The following is a 13,482-nucleotide window of genomic DNA, read 5'->3' as shown; positions in this document are numbered from 1 at the left end:
TCTCTCAGCTGGATATTTTACAGAGCTACACCTTGTTTGTTTATTTCCTGTTGGTTGTCTGCTTTCTCTTCCCCCCAAAATCCAAAAAATATTTTTCAATGAGGTAATGTATTTTTTCAATGTTTATAGCATTATGTTCACAACTCAAGTACATAGCTCAATATTCCAGGAGGAATTGCTTATAAAGGAACTGTTCGGTATTTACCAATATCTCTATATGGATCTATATACATATATATTATAGATCTATATACATATATAATATCTCTATATACATCTATCTGTATATATACATCTCTATATTGTCTGGAGGTGCTTTAGAATAAAAAGTAATGTGTGAAGGGAAGAGAATTTTTGTTTGACACCAAAATTAACAAGAAAACCCATAAATTTAGAGATTTGTATGGCAGGGATGTGGAAAATTAAGTTCATCAATGGATTTCAGTGGAAAGGTTTCTGCTTCTTCCATGTAATTCAGACAAAGTGAGCCAGGCTCAAGACCTCCACTTCTGAGTTTTCTGCTAAGTTAGCAGGACTGTCGTTTTTTCTTCTCCAGCAGACAGGCTGGAAACTTCTAAATGGATTTCTTTCTTTTTTGTAACAGAGATACTAAGAAGATTTAATGGATGTCTTCCAGTTAGATCATGATTGTAGACAGCAAAACTAGGGAATGGCTTTGCATCTTCTTTCAGCAAGTCTTCTCTCGCCTCTTTTCTTCAGTGTCTTCATCGTGTGAAGAACTGTGCCCCATCCTACTGCCACCACTTTGTCTTCTATGTTCCTTCTTATTTCTCATCTCTTCTCAGCCAACTTTGGAATTCTCTTCTCAGTCCTTTCAGTTGTCAACTATGTCTGTCCCTCTCCCTTCTGCAAACTCCCAAGGTCTCATTTTAACTTCATGGCGTACGATCTTGGCCTCTACTACATTAGGTACAGCTGTATTAGGAAATTCATACTTTGACAACTCAGCATCTAATAACACTGAAATTACTCATCAACATTCTGTATAAAATGAAATTTTAGCTTAGCTATGTATTAGTAGCATTCCAGTTTCAGCGCAATTTGTGCCACTCAATATGTGTTGTAACTCAAGCATGTAATTAAGTGACATCTCTGCATGTTACAGCTGTTTGCTGAAGCTTTTGTTCAGGTTTGTTTTCAACAATGAAACCCCTAAAATAACTTTAGCATTATCTTCCTAAAGGCTAAAAGAAGATTTCCAGTTTATTTTGTAATATTTTTCATATAAAGGTGCAGTGTCATCTAGGAAATTGCAAAGCCTTATTTGCTCCCGCCTTGCTGGTAATTATGTCATTTACCTCTGTGCAAAGTGGGCCTGTTATAAAATTTGCAGTATTTATTCTTACTTTCCAGTGGTGTAAATAGTAACGCAGAGTGCCAAATCCTCCAGCCCTATATGTTTGTCTTCTGGCCCAAAAGATTTAGCTAGGCAGCTGGGATCCTTGGCATCGTATGTCTGATTGAGGAGCAGAGTAAAGGGGATGGGCATATTGCCAGTCTTTGGTGACATAAAAGCCCTTCAAGGGCTGATATCAGGTGATTTAAGTTAAACATTCTTGGTTTTACTGAGGCCATAACTGGCCACCAACCATTCTCAGAATTTGGCGTTGTGGTTTAATGATGGTATAAGAGGATAAAACAGGTCCTTCAAACCTAGATCCTGTACCAAGAACAGCTCAGCTGGCATCACAGTTTGGGGTAAATCTTCAAGGACATGGAGAATTTCCAAATAAACAATGTGTAATAGACACAGAACAGTGTTGAAGAATTTCTACATTGTTCATAAAGAAGATAGTTTTGGAGCTTACTGCATTGGTTTGCTTATTAGTGGATTATATGTCTTTGAGACTCAGCCTCTGGCTTTTAAAGTATTCTGAGTAACTTTTAGGAGAATGATAAAAGTGAATGTATCTAACTAGGGAATTTGAGTTTGATCAAGGTTCGGATGTGTATGTGTAACTACAACCAAGATAGCAGCTTTGGTAGTCTGGTTGCAGTCATGTTTGATCTGAGTGTCAGTGCCTTGAGAATTAATTACTGTGGATAATTTTAACACTTTGAAGCTGTTAAAATCAGACAAAAATTTATTTGGTGTTCTTACCTTTTTTTTTTTTTTTTATGATAGTAATCAGACATACCAGGTTGGAAAAATATGTACTTGCTCCAATTCACGAAGATTTTATATTTTATTATGTTCACAACTCAAGTACATAGCTCAATATTGCAGGAGGAATTGCTTATAAAGGAACTGTTCTCTATTTACCAATATCTCTATATAGATCTATATACAAAAATAATATCTCTATATACATCTATCTATATATATATACACACATCTCTATATAGTGTGGAGGTGCTTTAGAATAAAAAGTAATTTGCTCAGATTGTGCTGAGCAAAATGCCCATTGAACAAAATAAGTAGCTGTGTAATACAGTGGCTGTGCCCTACCCTTCTGTATCCCTTGTATTTTTTGCAAATTGCTGGCAGAGTAAGCTAAATATCTTCCATAAATTATTTGCTTCAAATTTACTTCTGCATAATCAAATACATCTACTTTCTTTATCTGCTAGGCTTAAAAATGAAACTGCAGCTACTGCAGCTGTATGAATACATATGCTGCTGTTTAGCAGTTTCTGCTGGGTATATGGCTGATCTTGATTTGTTAGGGATCTTTCACTGACAAAGCTTTTTTATTTATGTCAATATATAATTTAAAAAAGCATACCAACTTCTTTAACATTTTTACATTTCACTAGATTGCTGGTTCCAGTTGAGGAATGCTGAGGAAAAGCGATTATGTGATGGGAAAGTACAAGTGAGGTTGTGCATCTGTTGAACACATATTTAGAATAGTTTATTACTAGCTATTGACCCTTCAGGTATGTTACTAAGTCATTGCTGCTTTTCTGGTACTGCTCCATCTCCAGAGCGCACTGTCTGTTTAGGAAGTTTAGTTAACTCTGGAAATTCTTTGTCATAGAGTATTTTTGTCATTATTTAATTTAAAACCACTGTAATAAAACCATGCAGAAATGTTTTGTCAGATCCAAATCTTGCACATCTATAATTTGCCTGTCCGTTGCTTAAGTCCTTGAAAGAATTCTCTCAATTGGCCTTCTGACCCCACATGTTATTTCTCTAGGGCATGGAGGAATGCACTTACCTCAAGCTGCTATTTCTTTTTCTTCAACTAATTTCTGCTGGGAATATATGGCTCCATATTCAAAGACAGCATGTGTATATGCTGTGGAAAGAAACCAAAAAACAATTTGGACCATGCTGTTAATGAAATCAAATGTATAAAATAGACTATATTGTTGAAAAATTATAAGATATTCTTAATCATTCAATTAAAAAAGATGTTTAAGAATCTCAGAATGGCCTACAGAATATTAAAATATTTTCATAAATAGGGGAATATATACCGATTTTCTGAAACTTTCCTGAACCAGGAATTGTAGCTTAAAAATATGCATATATGCAAAAAGTGCTTTTCCTTTCTTCCTTTCCCTCTTAGACCTGACATTATAATGTCTCTTTTCAGGAACACACACATGAAGCTTAATTTTTTTCTGTTAGTAAGCTAAATGATTCACTAGTATTTCTTGAGTTACAAGACATACTGAAGTACTTGGGACAATAACCTCTTTGTCATTTTGCATTTATACTTTTTTTGTTTTGTAAAATAGCTAAACGGATAGCATGAAAAAAAAGAACAACCTCCACTTGAATAAAAGGTAGCCTGTGTCTTGGGCTGGACAGGGGCAGATTTGAGGGGCAGGGAGGAGAGTATTCATTTTTTTCCTTTGTCTTGTTGGGTTTATCTTTTCTTGCTTGCTAGGGGGATGTGGCCTCAGAATTCTAAATAGTGAGGAATAAGTGCATTTTGAGGAGCTATGCACAGTGTGCTTAAAATCAGACTTTCAAAAGAATGTGCACCTGCTTTTTTAGAGCTTAGCCATGCACAGAAACCTGAAGGCTTGTGTAACCAGCCACCTGCCTGCAAGTATATATGAAGCAATTGGGTCATCATTATGCATGTAGCTCTCAATGCTCAGGTTTCTTAGGGTAGGTAGATCCCTCATCTGCAAACTCACAGCCTGTCGTAGGCACAGTTTTCTTCCTGAAGATCAAACTTAGCTCCACTAGGAACTGTGATTTAATGGGATCAGCAGTCATACATGATTAGAAATGATTTTTTGGATATCAAACAGTTGTCTTCACATCGGTGTTTATTAGCAGTTTCATGCCTTGGATGAGATAAAAATGCCTGTGACCTGAGTCACACTGATTCTCACTGAGTTTTGGGGAAGCCAGAAACTCCTTATTTCTTGCAAGCCCTGATAGGAATCTGTTAGGGAAAATTCAGAGAAAAGATGATTATAGCATACCAGGCTGTACTGCTACTGATGAGATGCAGTGGAGTTCAGTTAAAGTGCAGACACTTACTGTTTTAATTTAGGTATTCATTTACTTATTTTTTTGGACAGAGAGATCATGATTTCTGTGGAAACAAATTAAGGCCCTCAGCACTGGCAGAAGTTCATTTCAAACACATTTCTTAATCATTCTGATTTGGCAGGTGCTTTTATAGGACTGGCTATCCTGGGAGCCTAAGTCTTCCACCACTGGCAAGCATTTTTCTTCACCCCAGCACAAGATTAGCTTCATCTTCAAAGCCTTTTCTGCCCAGTGGGTTTATAGGACATGGATAAGTCCTATGGATGTCCATGGATAAGAAAATGCCTTAGCATTTTCTAGGGTAAATGTTTCACATGTTCCAATATCTTTCCTTTATCCAGTCAAAATAACTCTGCAGGTAAAATGTGCAAACTGGCTCAATTAATATCTGCATTTAAGACAAAGACAGAAATCAAGTATCGAGGAGGGGTTAAGTCATAACAAAGTGAGCCTCAAATAAATGACAAGAGGAACTTGCTTGGCAATGGAGCTGTTTTGGAGCTAGGTAGAAATATTGTCTGAAAGCTTTATCCTGCTTACCTGCACCTAAAAGCTTTTGCAGTGAGACAGAACAAGGAAGCTGCTTCCTCCAACACAACTCTTGCCAAGGCAGGAGAGAATTGGCACATTCCTGCAGAGCCTGCCTTCCTCCTCCCTTCTTAGAGGTTCCCCAGTTTATTCCAACCACTACCTGTAGCTAGATGATTATTTTGTATGTGTTGATGATGGGATATTCAGACTTATTCTTTTACAGGTTTGCTGTCCCTCTTTTGCTAGTAAACCTTTTCTTTTGCCTGTAGCGTACTTTTTTTGCCTCTTAGGGATTATTATTTATTACTTGCTTTATTTTAGTTGAGGTTTCAATTTTTTATCTGAAAAATGTCTACCAGGATATTGTGAAATATACTTCTGTTCTGATGCTATGTGATTGTCTAACAGCTGGGAAGCTCAAGTGCGCTCACTTCAGGCTGCAGAAACACAGCCTTGATGCCAATAAGCAACATGTGTCCTAGTCATACACTATGGTTAAGTTTGTGGCTGTTTATAATTCCTTTTCTTCCATTGCACTTAGACTCACCCACATAAAAGGATTGGCAGGTTATTCTGGTCAATGTGTGGGCTATTTATTCCTGTGGAGTGATTCCACAGAAAATCTCTGATTGTATTTAGCATTGATTTCAAATGAAGTTTAGCAGGCCCTTAGTTTCAAAAGGGACGTAATTTTGAATCTAGAACACCAAAAAAATCATCATTATATCTTGTGCTTGGATACAGTGATCTATGTGTTCAAAGCCCGTAAGAACAGTTTATTGACTGTAATGAATTTTTGCTTTGAGAAACTTAGGTGCAATCAACTTGTGTAAAGATTATACATTCCATTGCCTGTTTAGGAAGACTTGACTTGCGTCCTTTAATATATTTTTGTTATATAAAAAATTGTGCTAGTGCATTTGGATGTGAACTAGCTTGTAGCTAACAAATTTGATTAAGCAATGAAATCACTTTCGTTTGCACATCTTGACAACAAGTGACAAACTGAGCATATAAAGCATTTCTCTCGAGAGAAATATCTTAGGAAAGCAAGTATCTGACATATACCTTAAATTGTCTGGCAATATACCCTCTAGAATTTCTGCCTAAATGAATGAATAAGATGCTTGAGAGCTCACTCAGCATTTTCATAATCCTTTAGTTGGGATGGGTACCTAGTCTGTCAGCTCTGATGGTTCCTCAAGTGAAAAACTCCCTATCATCTGGATCTTTTAACGTTTTCCTTTAAGACATCTAAAGTTAAAAATGTGTCCTTGAGGAAAATTGGTACCATGTGCACATCAGGTACAGTAAGCAATCATTACATACCCTGTTTTTCACAAGGTACAGACAGTAGAAAATAAACTATGAAACTATTTTTATTTTTCTTTCCTGGTAGATGTCCGTAGAAGAACAATTTATGAGTACCACAGGGTGGAGCTACAGATGTCAAAGATTACCAATCTGTCCGCTGTTGAAATGATACCTCTACCCAGTAAGTAAAAAACACAGGCTGGAGCCAAATTTGGGGAGAATACTCTCCCCCCCCACCACACACACAAACAAAATTTAAAATATTTTATTTTACCCATGGATTTAGAATCGTGTATAGTTTCATTTATCCTTTCTCAAACTTATTCCCAGCTGGATGATGCATTATCCAAAGCATCCTCTTCTATCTCGAGTTAGTTTATAGGTATATAGTTCCAACTATGTTATAAATGGAATCTGTGCCAAATCATTTTTCAGAAGATTGCTTATATCACCTGTAAATTTATTTCTTCAAGAAAAGGAACAATTTTCATGCTTGCAAGGCAAACACAAACACTTCTGTGTACAGTGCATCCCTTTTCAAAGGAACATCCCAAGCACATTTTGCAGTTCATTTGCTTCTTTTGTCCAAGGTAAAACTACATTGTTTAGAAATCTCTAGGTTTAAACTGCTAGCTGTTCTACTGTGAAAAACTGGAAACCACTACTTCCCTTTTTTTCTAATCTAATTACAGTTCTTGCACACTTTCCTGCCAGTCTTATTATCTGCGTATGTCAGAATGATAGCTACACTCAGGAACACTGGTGCCAGGGAAGGAAGAGGTTTAAAAAAATGCTTAATACTAAGCAGAAAGATAAAAGTTTAGCTATGAAGCTGACCGGCCAGTTGTGGAAATGGGATTACATTTATTATAAATGGAATACAAATGAAATCCTGCAGATAAAATGTACCTCTGTGCACATGGTTGTGCACTACATGGTAACAGACTGGTTTTGCTGTGTTATTTTGGATGTCTGTGAATCTGTTGATTCCCTAAATATATATTTTCAGAAGATATATCCTTCTTTTGCATTTGTTGTAGGAATTGTTTCTGTGACTAATGTAATAATTTGTTTGTTTATGTACTTCCCAGCTTGTCTCCAGTTTAACAGCTGTGGTCCCTGTGTCACTGCTCAGATTGGCTTCAACTGCAGTTGGTGCAGTAAACTCCAGAGGTAAAAATAAAGCTGGGTTTTTTTGTTTGTTTGTTTATTTGTTTTTTTACTTAGATGTACAGCTGTGCTCAAAGGATACCCCAAAAGTTTGCCTATAGGTGATTCATAAGAGAGAAGAGTTATATATAAAGTTTATATACGTACTTTCACATGAGCACATACCTCAGTCCCTATCACTAGGAACACATCGTTGTCCCATTTCACTTTGGCAAAGAAATTAGGCAAGAAAAGACAGTTGTTTTAGGAGTTAATCTCTTATGTCTGTTTTTTAACTCTGCTTTAAAAGCCTTTTGAAGGAAAGAAGGAAATACAAATCATAATTAAATTTCACATTTTCTCCCTATGTTCCTGTTTGTCAAAAATTGTTTAACCGCATACAGAAGCCAGGTGGCAATGTAACTATAAAGAGCTACTTATTCTCTTAACAGTAGGGAAAACAACACATGCAAAGACTCAATCTTTTCTTTTTTACTTCTTTTATCATGCTTAGTGAGCACATTGGGTATCCTCAGCCTATCACCACCACCTTCACAATGGCAGTCAAGTCAATAGCTGGAACCATGTAGAATCCAGGGAGCAGCTGGAGGGCCAGTAGCAAGATAGGAACTCCACGGTCATAGTTTTTCCGAAAAGTTCTTCAGTCAGTGACCTTGGTAACGTGAATTAGTTTAAACTGGTTCTCTGATGAAAAGTGCAGTATCATAATGGATATGTATTATGTTTATGTTTTTCAACCCTAGTGATTAGGTTCAGAAATGTTATGTATAAAGTGGATGCATAACAAAAGAAGAAAAGGCTATTAGCATTCTAAAATTGTGCAATGAATGTGGAAGAACTGTCAAATAGTTGATGAAACTGGCATAGAATTAGAAATTTTCTATCAATGTCATTACTTTTTCTTGAGCTTCTACTCTGGTAATAAGTCAGTAGAGATGTTTCCTGTTCTCAGTTTGTCTTACAAAAAGCTCCTTTTGAGTGGAATTAAAGCTAAATTAAATCATTTCACATAAAATACGGCAGCTGTCTTCAAGGATAAGCATACCTGTAGCAAACTCTTCCAAGTAAGCATGAATGGATCTTGTGCGCTTTAGCTAGCTTCTTGTGTTTGGGCATTATTCAATCTTCCTTCCATTAGTAAGTGTTGCAGTAGTGAGTATCTGTTGGCTTTACTATGAGCAAAGTCTGTTACGTGGTAGCCAGTGTTCTCCCTTCTTTTTGGATAAACTCAATTACAGCTGGTAAGATTTGAAGAGATGGTAAGATTTAGACCTCTTGTAAAGAACAGGAGAACCTAGAAACTCTTTGTTTTGTTCTGTAATTTCTGAAAAGAGCTTCCTGGATTCTAGAACTGCCGGGATTGTTCTTGATTTATGCCTGATTTTATACTTGATCTTTTAAATCCTTATTTCTTCCAGAAACAAGGCTATATGTCTCTTGCAGGCTCCATTGCCAACTTTGATCCTCTTTCCTCCACCTTTTGAAACTAGCACCTTATTTCAACAAATAGATCAAAAGTAGTAAGTGAATGCAAATTTTGTGAAAAGAGTCAACTTGCTTTCCAAAATGTGAAGATTGAGCATCATGGTAATTAGGGTATATTACAGTACAGGATCATTGTGCTGCAGGCTCATTACTCTCTTAGCCTTGGAAATATTTTCTGCTGCCTCCTACCACTTCTGCATACTTTAGTCCACGTTCTAGACCAGCGGCTCTCTTCTTTTACTTTTCTGTTCCTCAGGATGTTAATTTACTTTTGGGAGACATACAAAAAAGCATTTTCTTCTTACTCATTCTGTGTGTCTGGACTGCAACAGTGTACTCAGAATCATTTACTTCAGTGCTGCTTTAAGTTTTTACTCCCCCCAGGAATAAATTAGCTATGGTAGAGTGCTCTTTTTGCATATGGTAAAGAAGCACTTGCTCAGGAAGACTACCTGACTGTTCTGTTTAAAAATCCTGAAGGGCAGAAAACCATAATTCCTTCATCACAGTTCTCCAGCTTTTTCTGTGTGTCACTGCTCTTCGGTCACCAGCTTTGTAAAACAATCACCCTAGACTTTTATCTCCTGTTGTGATAAACATTATTCTGCTGCAGCAGAATAAAATTTCTTGGAAAAACAAGGGCAAAGCATTACATGAAGTGTTAACTTAGACATTTCTGAAGTGCTTTGTATATAAAGAATATTAATATTTACACTTCACTTTACAATGAATGCTCAGAGGAGGTTTTGAAACAAGCTGAAATGGATGCTTAGGAGGAACGCATGAGTAGTCTTCTGAGTTATAAAGTGGAAAATGGTGTGGCAAACTGGTCAGTCTGGTCCAGGAAGTGACACACACAAGATTGCATCCCATGCCTGTAGGCAAAGCCCGGAGCTGGAAAGTAATTAGCATTTGGTGCAGAAGCCTGGAGAAAGCATTGAACCTGGTGCTGGAAGGTTGCTGGAAGGAATGTAGCAATGCTCAACTGACTGATCTTTCCCTCTGAACTCTGCAGAGTGTCTTTTTGGCAGAGAGGAGGCTGTTACGGAGCAATGAAAGTCAGAGACGTGGCCCACATACAGTGATGTTCCTTCTGCAGAACCGCAGTACCACTCTGGAGATCACTAAAGTGAGATCTCCCAGAGCAGATGAGACAACAACCCCCTTGACAACAAGCAAGCAGGAAATAACTCTCTCATTTCTACAACATTGTTCAACATTGTTTTCCTCAACAAATGACGATGTCGTATATCCAGAGCTATATTTTTAGCAAGAACAGCATCCTTTATTTTTCTCTTGCATTAAATTTAAACTATTTATTGAATCATTCACACAACAAAATACAGTTGTTAGAAATACAGAAAGTTTATCTAAAATTCTTAACTGCACAAGGAAAATTGACCAGCAGAACCACTGCAGAATAATTGTACTCCCCCATGTGGGCATTCTGTGTTGGAAAGAAAATAGCTTTGTTCCAGGTTTTTTACTATGCATAACTTCAGCCCAGCTAGTGTGCCCACTCTACAGTCTGTAGAGAGAGGTGGGTTCTTCCTGTAGGTGATTCAAAGCAAAATGCTCTTTTCCTGCTACTGTTAACAAGCTTAAATCACAGTTTTGCTTTCATAAGGGATTGTCAGACTATTAACTATGAAATCCAGAATCACATATGTCATGCAGTTGCACCATGACTGAAGCAAAGGCACATCACCTTTGTTTAAGTTCTGCAGCAGATGGAGGATCCCCAAGGATTTAAAAAAAAAAAAAAAAAAAAAAAACAAAAAAAAATAACTAAACCATATATGAGGGAGAACCATTCTACAAGATAAAGAGACTAAGTATACATAAATATATAAGCTAAGACAGTATCATAGCTTTCTCTTAGACAAGGATATGTGTCTATAAAACACCAGAAACACTTAGCATCTGTTAAATAGTAGTCATCTGTGGCTGAAACTTGGATTATTTTCTCTACATTATCTCTAACTTCCCAGCATGTAGAAACTGAGAGAATTCAGTGTGGTTAGATCCATTTATATAACCTTTTTTTGCTTCTGAAAATGTTTATATACCCTGGAGACTTGATATAGCATGCATGTTGGAGAGGTAATGTTTAAGGAAATTTTTTTAAGCTTTAACAGGTAACTTTGCCACTACATTAAAGGTTCAATTTGTACAGTTTGCTCACACTAGTGAAATAATGAGTTTCTTTGGAAATATTTGAAGTTCATTGGTCAAGAAATAAATAGTTTTTGTTAAAGAAGAACTGGCACTAAATTACTGTGGAAATACGATGACTAACAGATCAAGGAATTTTTTAAAAGCTACCTCCATACAAAGCTTCGAAAAGATTTATGTTTGTATTCTGTTGATACTGATTTTTGTTTTGATGAACTTAAGGAAGGTCTCAGATTTTGGCAGTGGTGTTTCAGTGAGTTCAGAAATAAACACGCACATAAAGGGCACAGTCCTGCATTTTGTGCAGGCTGGAGACTCTGTTTTTATATCTTTCACTCTTCACTTCATTACTACAGAATAAAAGTGTCTCTCAGTCCTTAAAATGTCCTTCTGGTTCAGTGTGGTACTAGCATCCTGATATTGGAGCTAGGGAACTGAAGCACTAAAGGACTAAGGACAAGAGCCATGAACAGTTTAGACAATATTCATCTGTCACTCTTGGTACCTATATTCAAATTTTAAATCTTCAGACCTAGCTGCCTCATGCCAGTGGCACCTGAAAGCCTATCGGGTAGATTCACAAGAGTATTTACCCGATTGACTTACTTCAGCTTTCAAAGGAAGTTATGCTGAAGAAGAGTGCAGTAGTAAAAGTACCTTTTCACAGAAATTGGGATATAAGAATCTCAGACCAAAAAGGTATCTAGGGGTCAAATCTGTTTGTCTGAAGGAATGCCTGCAGGTGCCTGAATGTGCAGTACCTGAGCCCCGTGAAGTTTCAGTGTTTAGGCATTACTACACCCTTTCTATAACAGGGATGCCCCACTGGTTAGAGATTCGTGGAGGCAGAGGTGGTAACTGAACCGAGGTCCCTGAAGGCACGTCATCCCCTGAGTGGGTGTCCGTGGGGTGGCGAGGTGCTTAACGCAAGCCTCGAAGCGTGTGCCCTTTTCAGGAATCCAGCCCTGAGCAGCTCCTCTGCAGCCTGGCAGCGGTTTCCTGCAGAGCGTGGCACTGACTCCAGGTCTCAGCTCCCACAAACAAGTTCCTGCGCTGAATTTTCTGTGTATCGGTGAGACAGGGCTTTTTGTGCACACTATGCAGAGTTACTCTGACTCTGTGGGTGGATGTACCACCCCCAAAGCCTCTTGTACCCTTAGGACAACGCTGAGTTAAATGATGAAAGAATCCCATTTTTGATAGATTTCCTTTCAATGATTAATCATGAAGACCAGTTAGCGGTAGCAGTTGTGTAAACCGTAAAGCAACTGTTGTTTTTATCAACTGGGTTCTGAGCAAAGCAAAAAATCAGAAGTGTGTCTGGGAAGGGCAGCAATAATGTAATTTAAGTCTTTATATCTCTAATTTATTATTATTATAATCACTACTCTCATCTGAACAGGTAATAAGGAAACAAGTTATTTTGCATTCCCTCCTGATTACCTGGAAAGGGGTAAAGGGAAAAGCTTTAGACATGCATAATTCTTTTAAAAAAAAATAGAACTGAAATATGAAATGACATTTGTCCATGGTACCCTTATGGTAATTGAGAGGCAAAAATTGTTGCCTATTACTTGTCTTCTGAACCTTTGGGCAAGCTTGAAATGTCTTGTTTGTTTATTCTTCTTTTAGATAGAAATTGGAAATATATTTACTTAACTTTTAAATCTGAGTTTATATCTGGACAACTTTAATATCAGGAAAAGGGTTGGGTTTTTGTTTGTTGTTCTGTATATCCCTTCTGAACAGACCTATTTTCATATAAACTGCATTGGATCAAGTATCATAAATAATCTCATATGATCAAAAATATTTATAAGATGTACTAAGCATCCCTTGTAGAATTATGTGTGCCTATTATTCGTGCTTTTATCCACAAAAATAAGTATGATACAGTCTGTCTGCATAAAAAACCCTGATTTAGAAAAAACAAATTAAATAGCAATAAGAAGCACAGGATGTTTCTCAGCACACAGCTTACTTTTAGCTAATTCTTCCTCACTTTTGTATGATAGCTGTGGCCATAATCAAGGCCATAGATTCCAACAGCTAACAAGGAAAAGCAATGGAAGAGATCAGGACTCAAAATCTTCACCAGCTGACAGTACAGATACAGTAGCTTAATTGCACACTGAACATGTAGTATGACATGCTTTGGTCTAAGCCCTTCTGGTTATCTTACCAAAATGATCAAGTTCTTCAAAAAAAATTTTTTTTTTTGAAATCTATATGTTTTAAGCTCATATGTTACAAATATACACTCTTCAGAAGTTCTGGAAGATCTTCTTAGGTAACAAAATTTCACAGGAAGCATAAAGCGTGAG

At 37.1% G+C, this 13,482-nt stretch overlaps 1 protein-coding gene across 1 annotated transcript in view; it reads left to right on the top strand.

The window, feature by feature from the left end:
- PLXDC2 (plexin domain containing 2) overlaps positions 1-13,482 on the top strand; it is a 268,814-nt gene that overhangs the window by 211,120 nt on the left and 44,212 nt on the right. The window contains exons 8-9 of the mRNA XM_062569044.1: positions 6,414-6,509; positions 7,420-7,501. Of these exons, the coding sequence (XP_062425028.1) occupies positions 6,414-6,509; positions 7,420-7,501 (178 nt within the window). The remainder of the gene's footprint in view (positions 1-6,413; positions 6,510-7,419; positions 7,502-13,482) is intronic.

Source organism: Rhea pennata, chromosome 2, assembly GCF_028389875.1.
Source record: "Rhea pennata isolate bPtePen1 chromosome 2, bPtePen1.pri, whole genome shotgun sequence".
In the NCBI taxonomy this organism is placed as follows: domain Eukaryota; kingdom Metazoa; phylum Chordata; class Aves; order Rheiformes; family Rheidae; genus Rhea; species Rhea pennata.
This window is presented reverse-complemented; position numbering and strand designations above follow the sequence as displayed.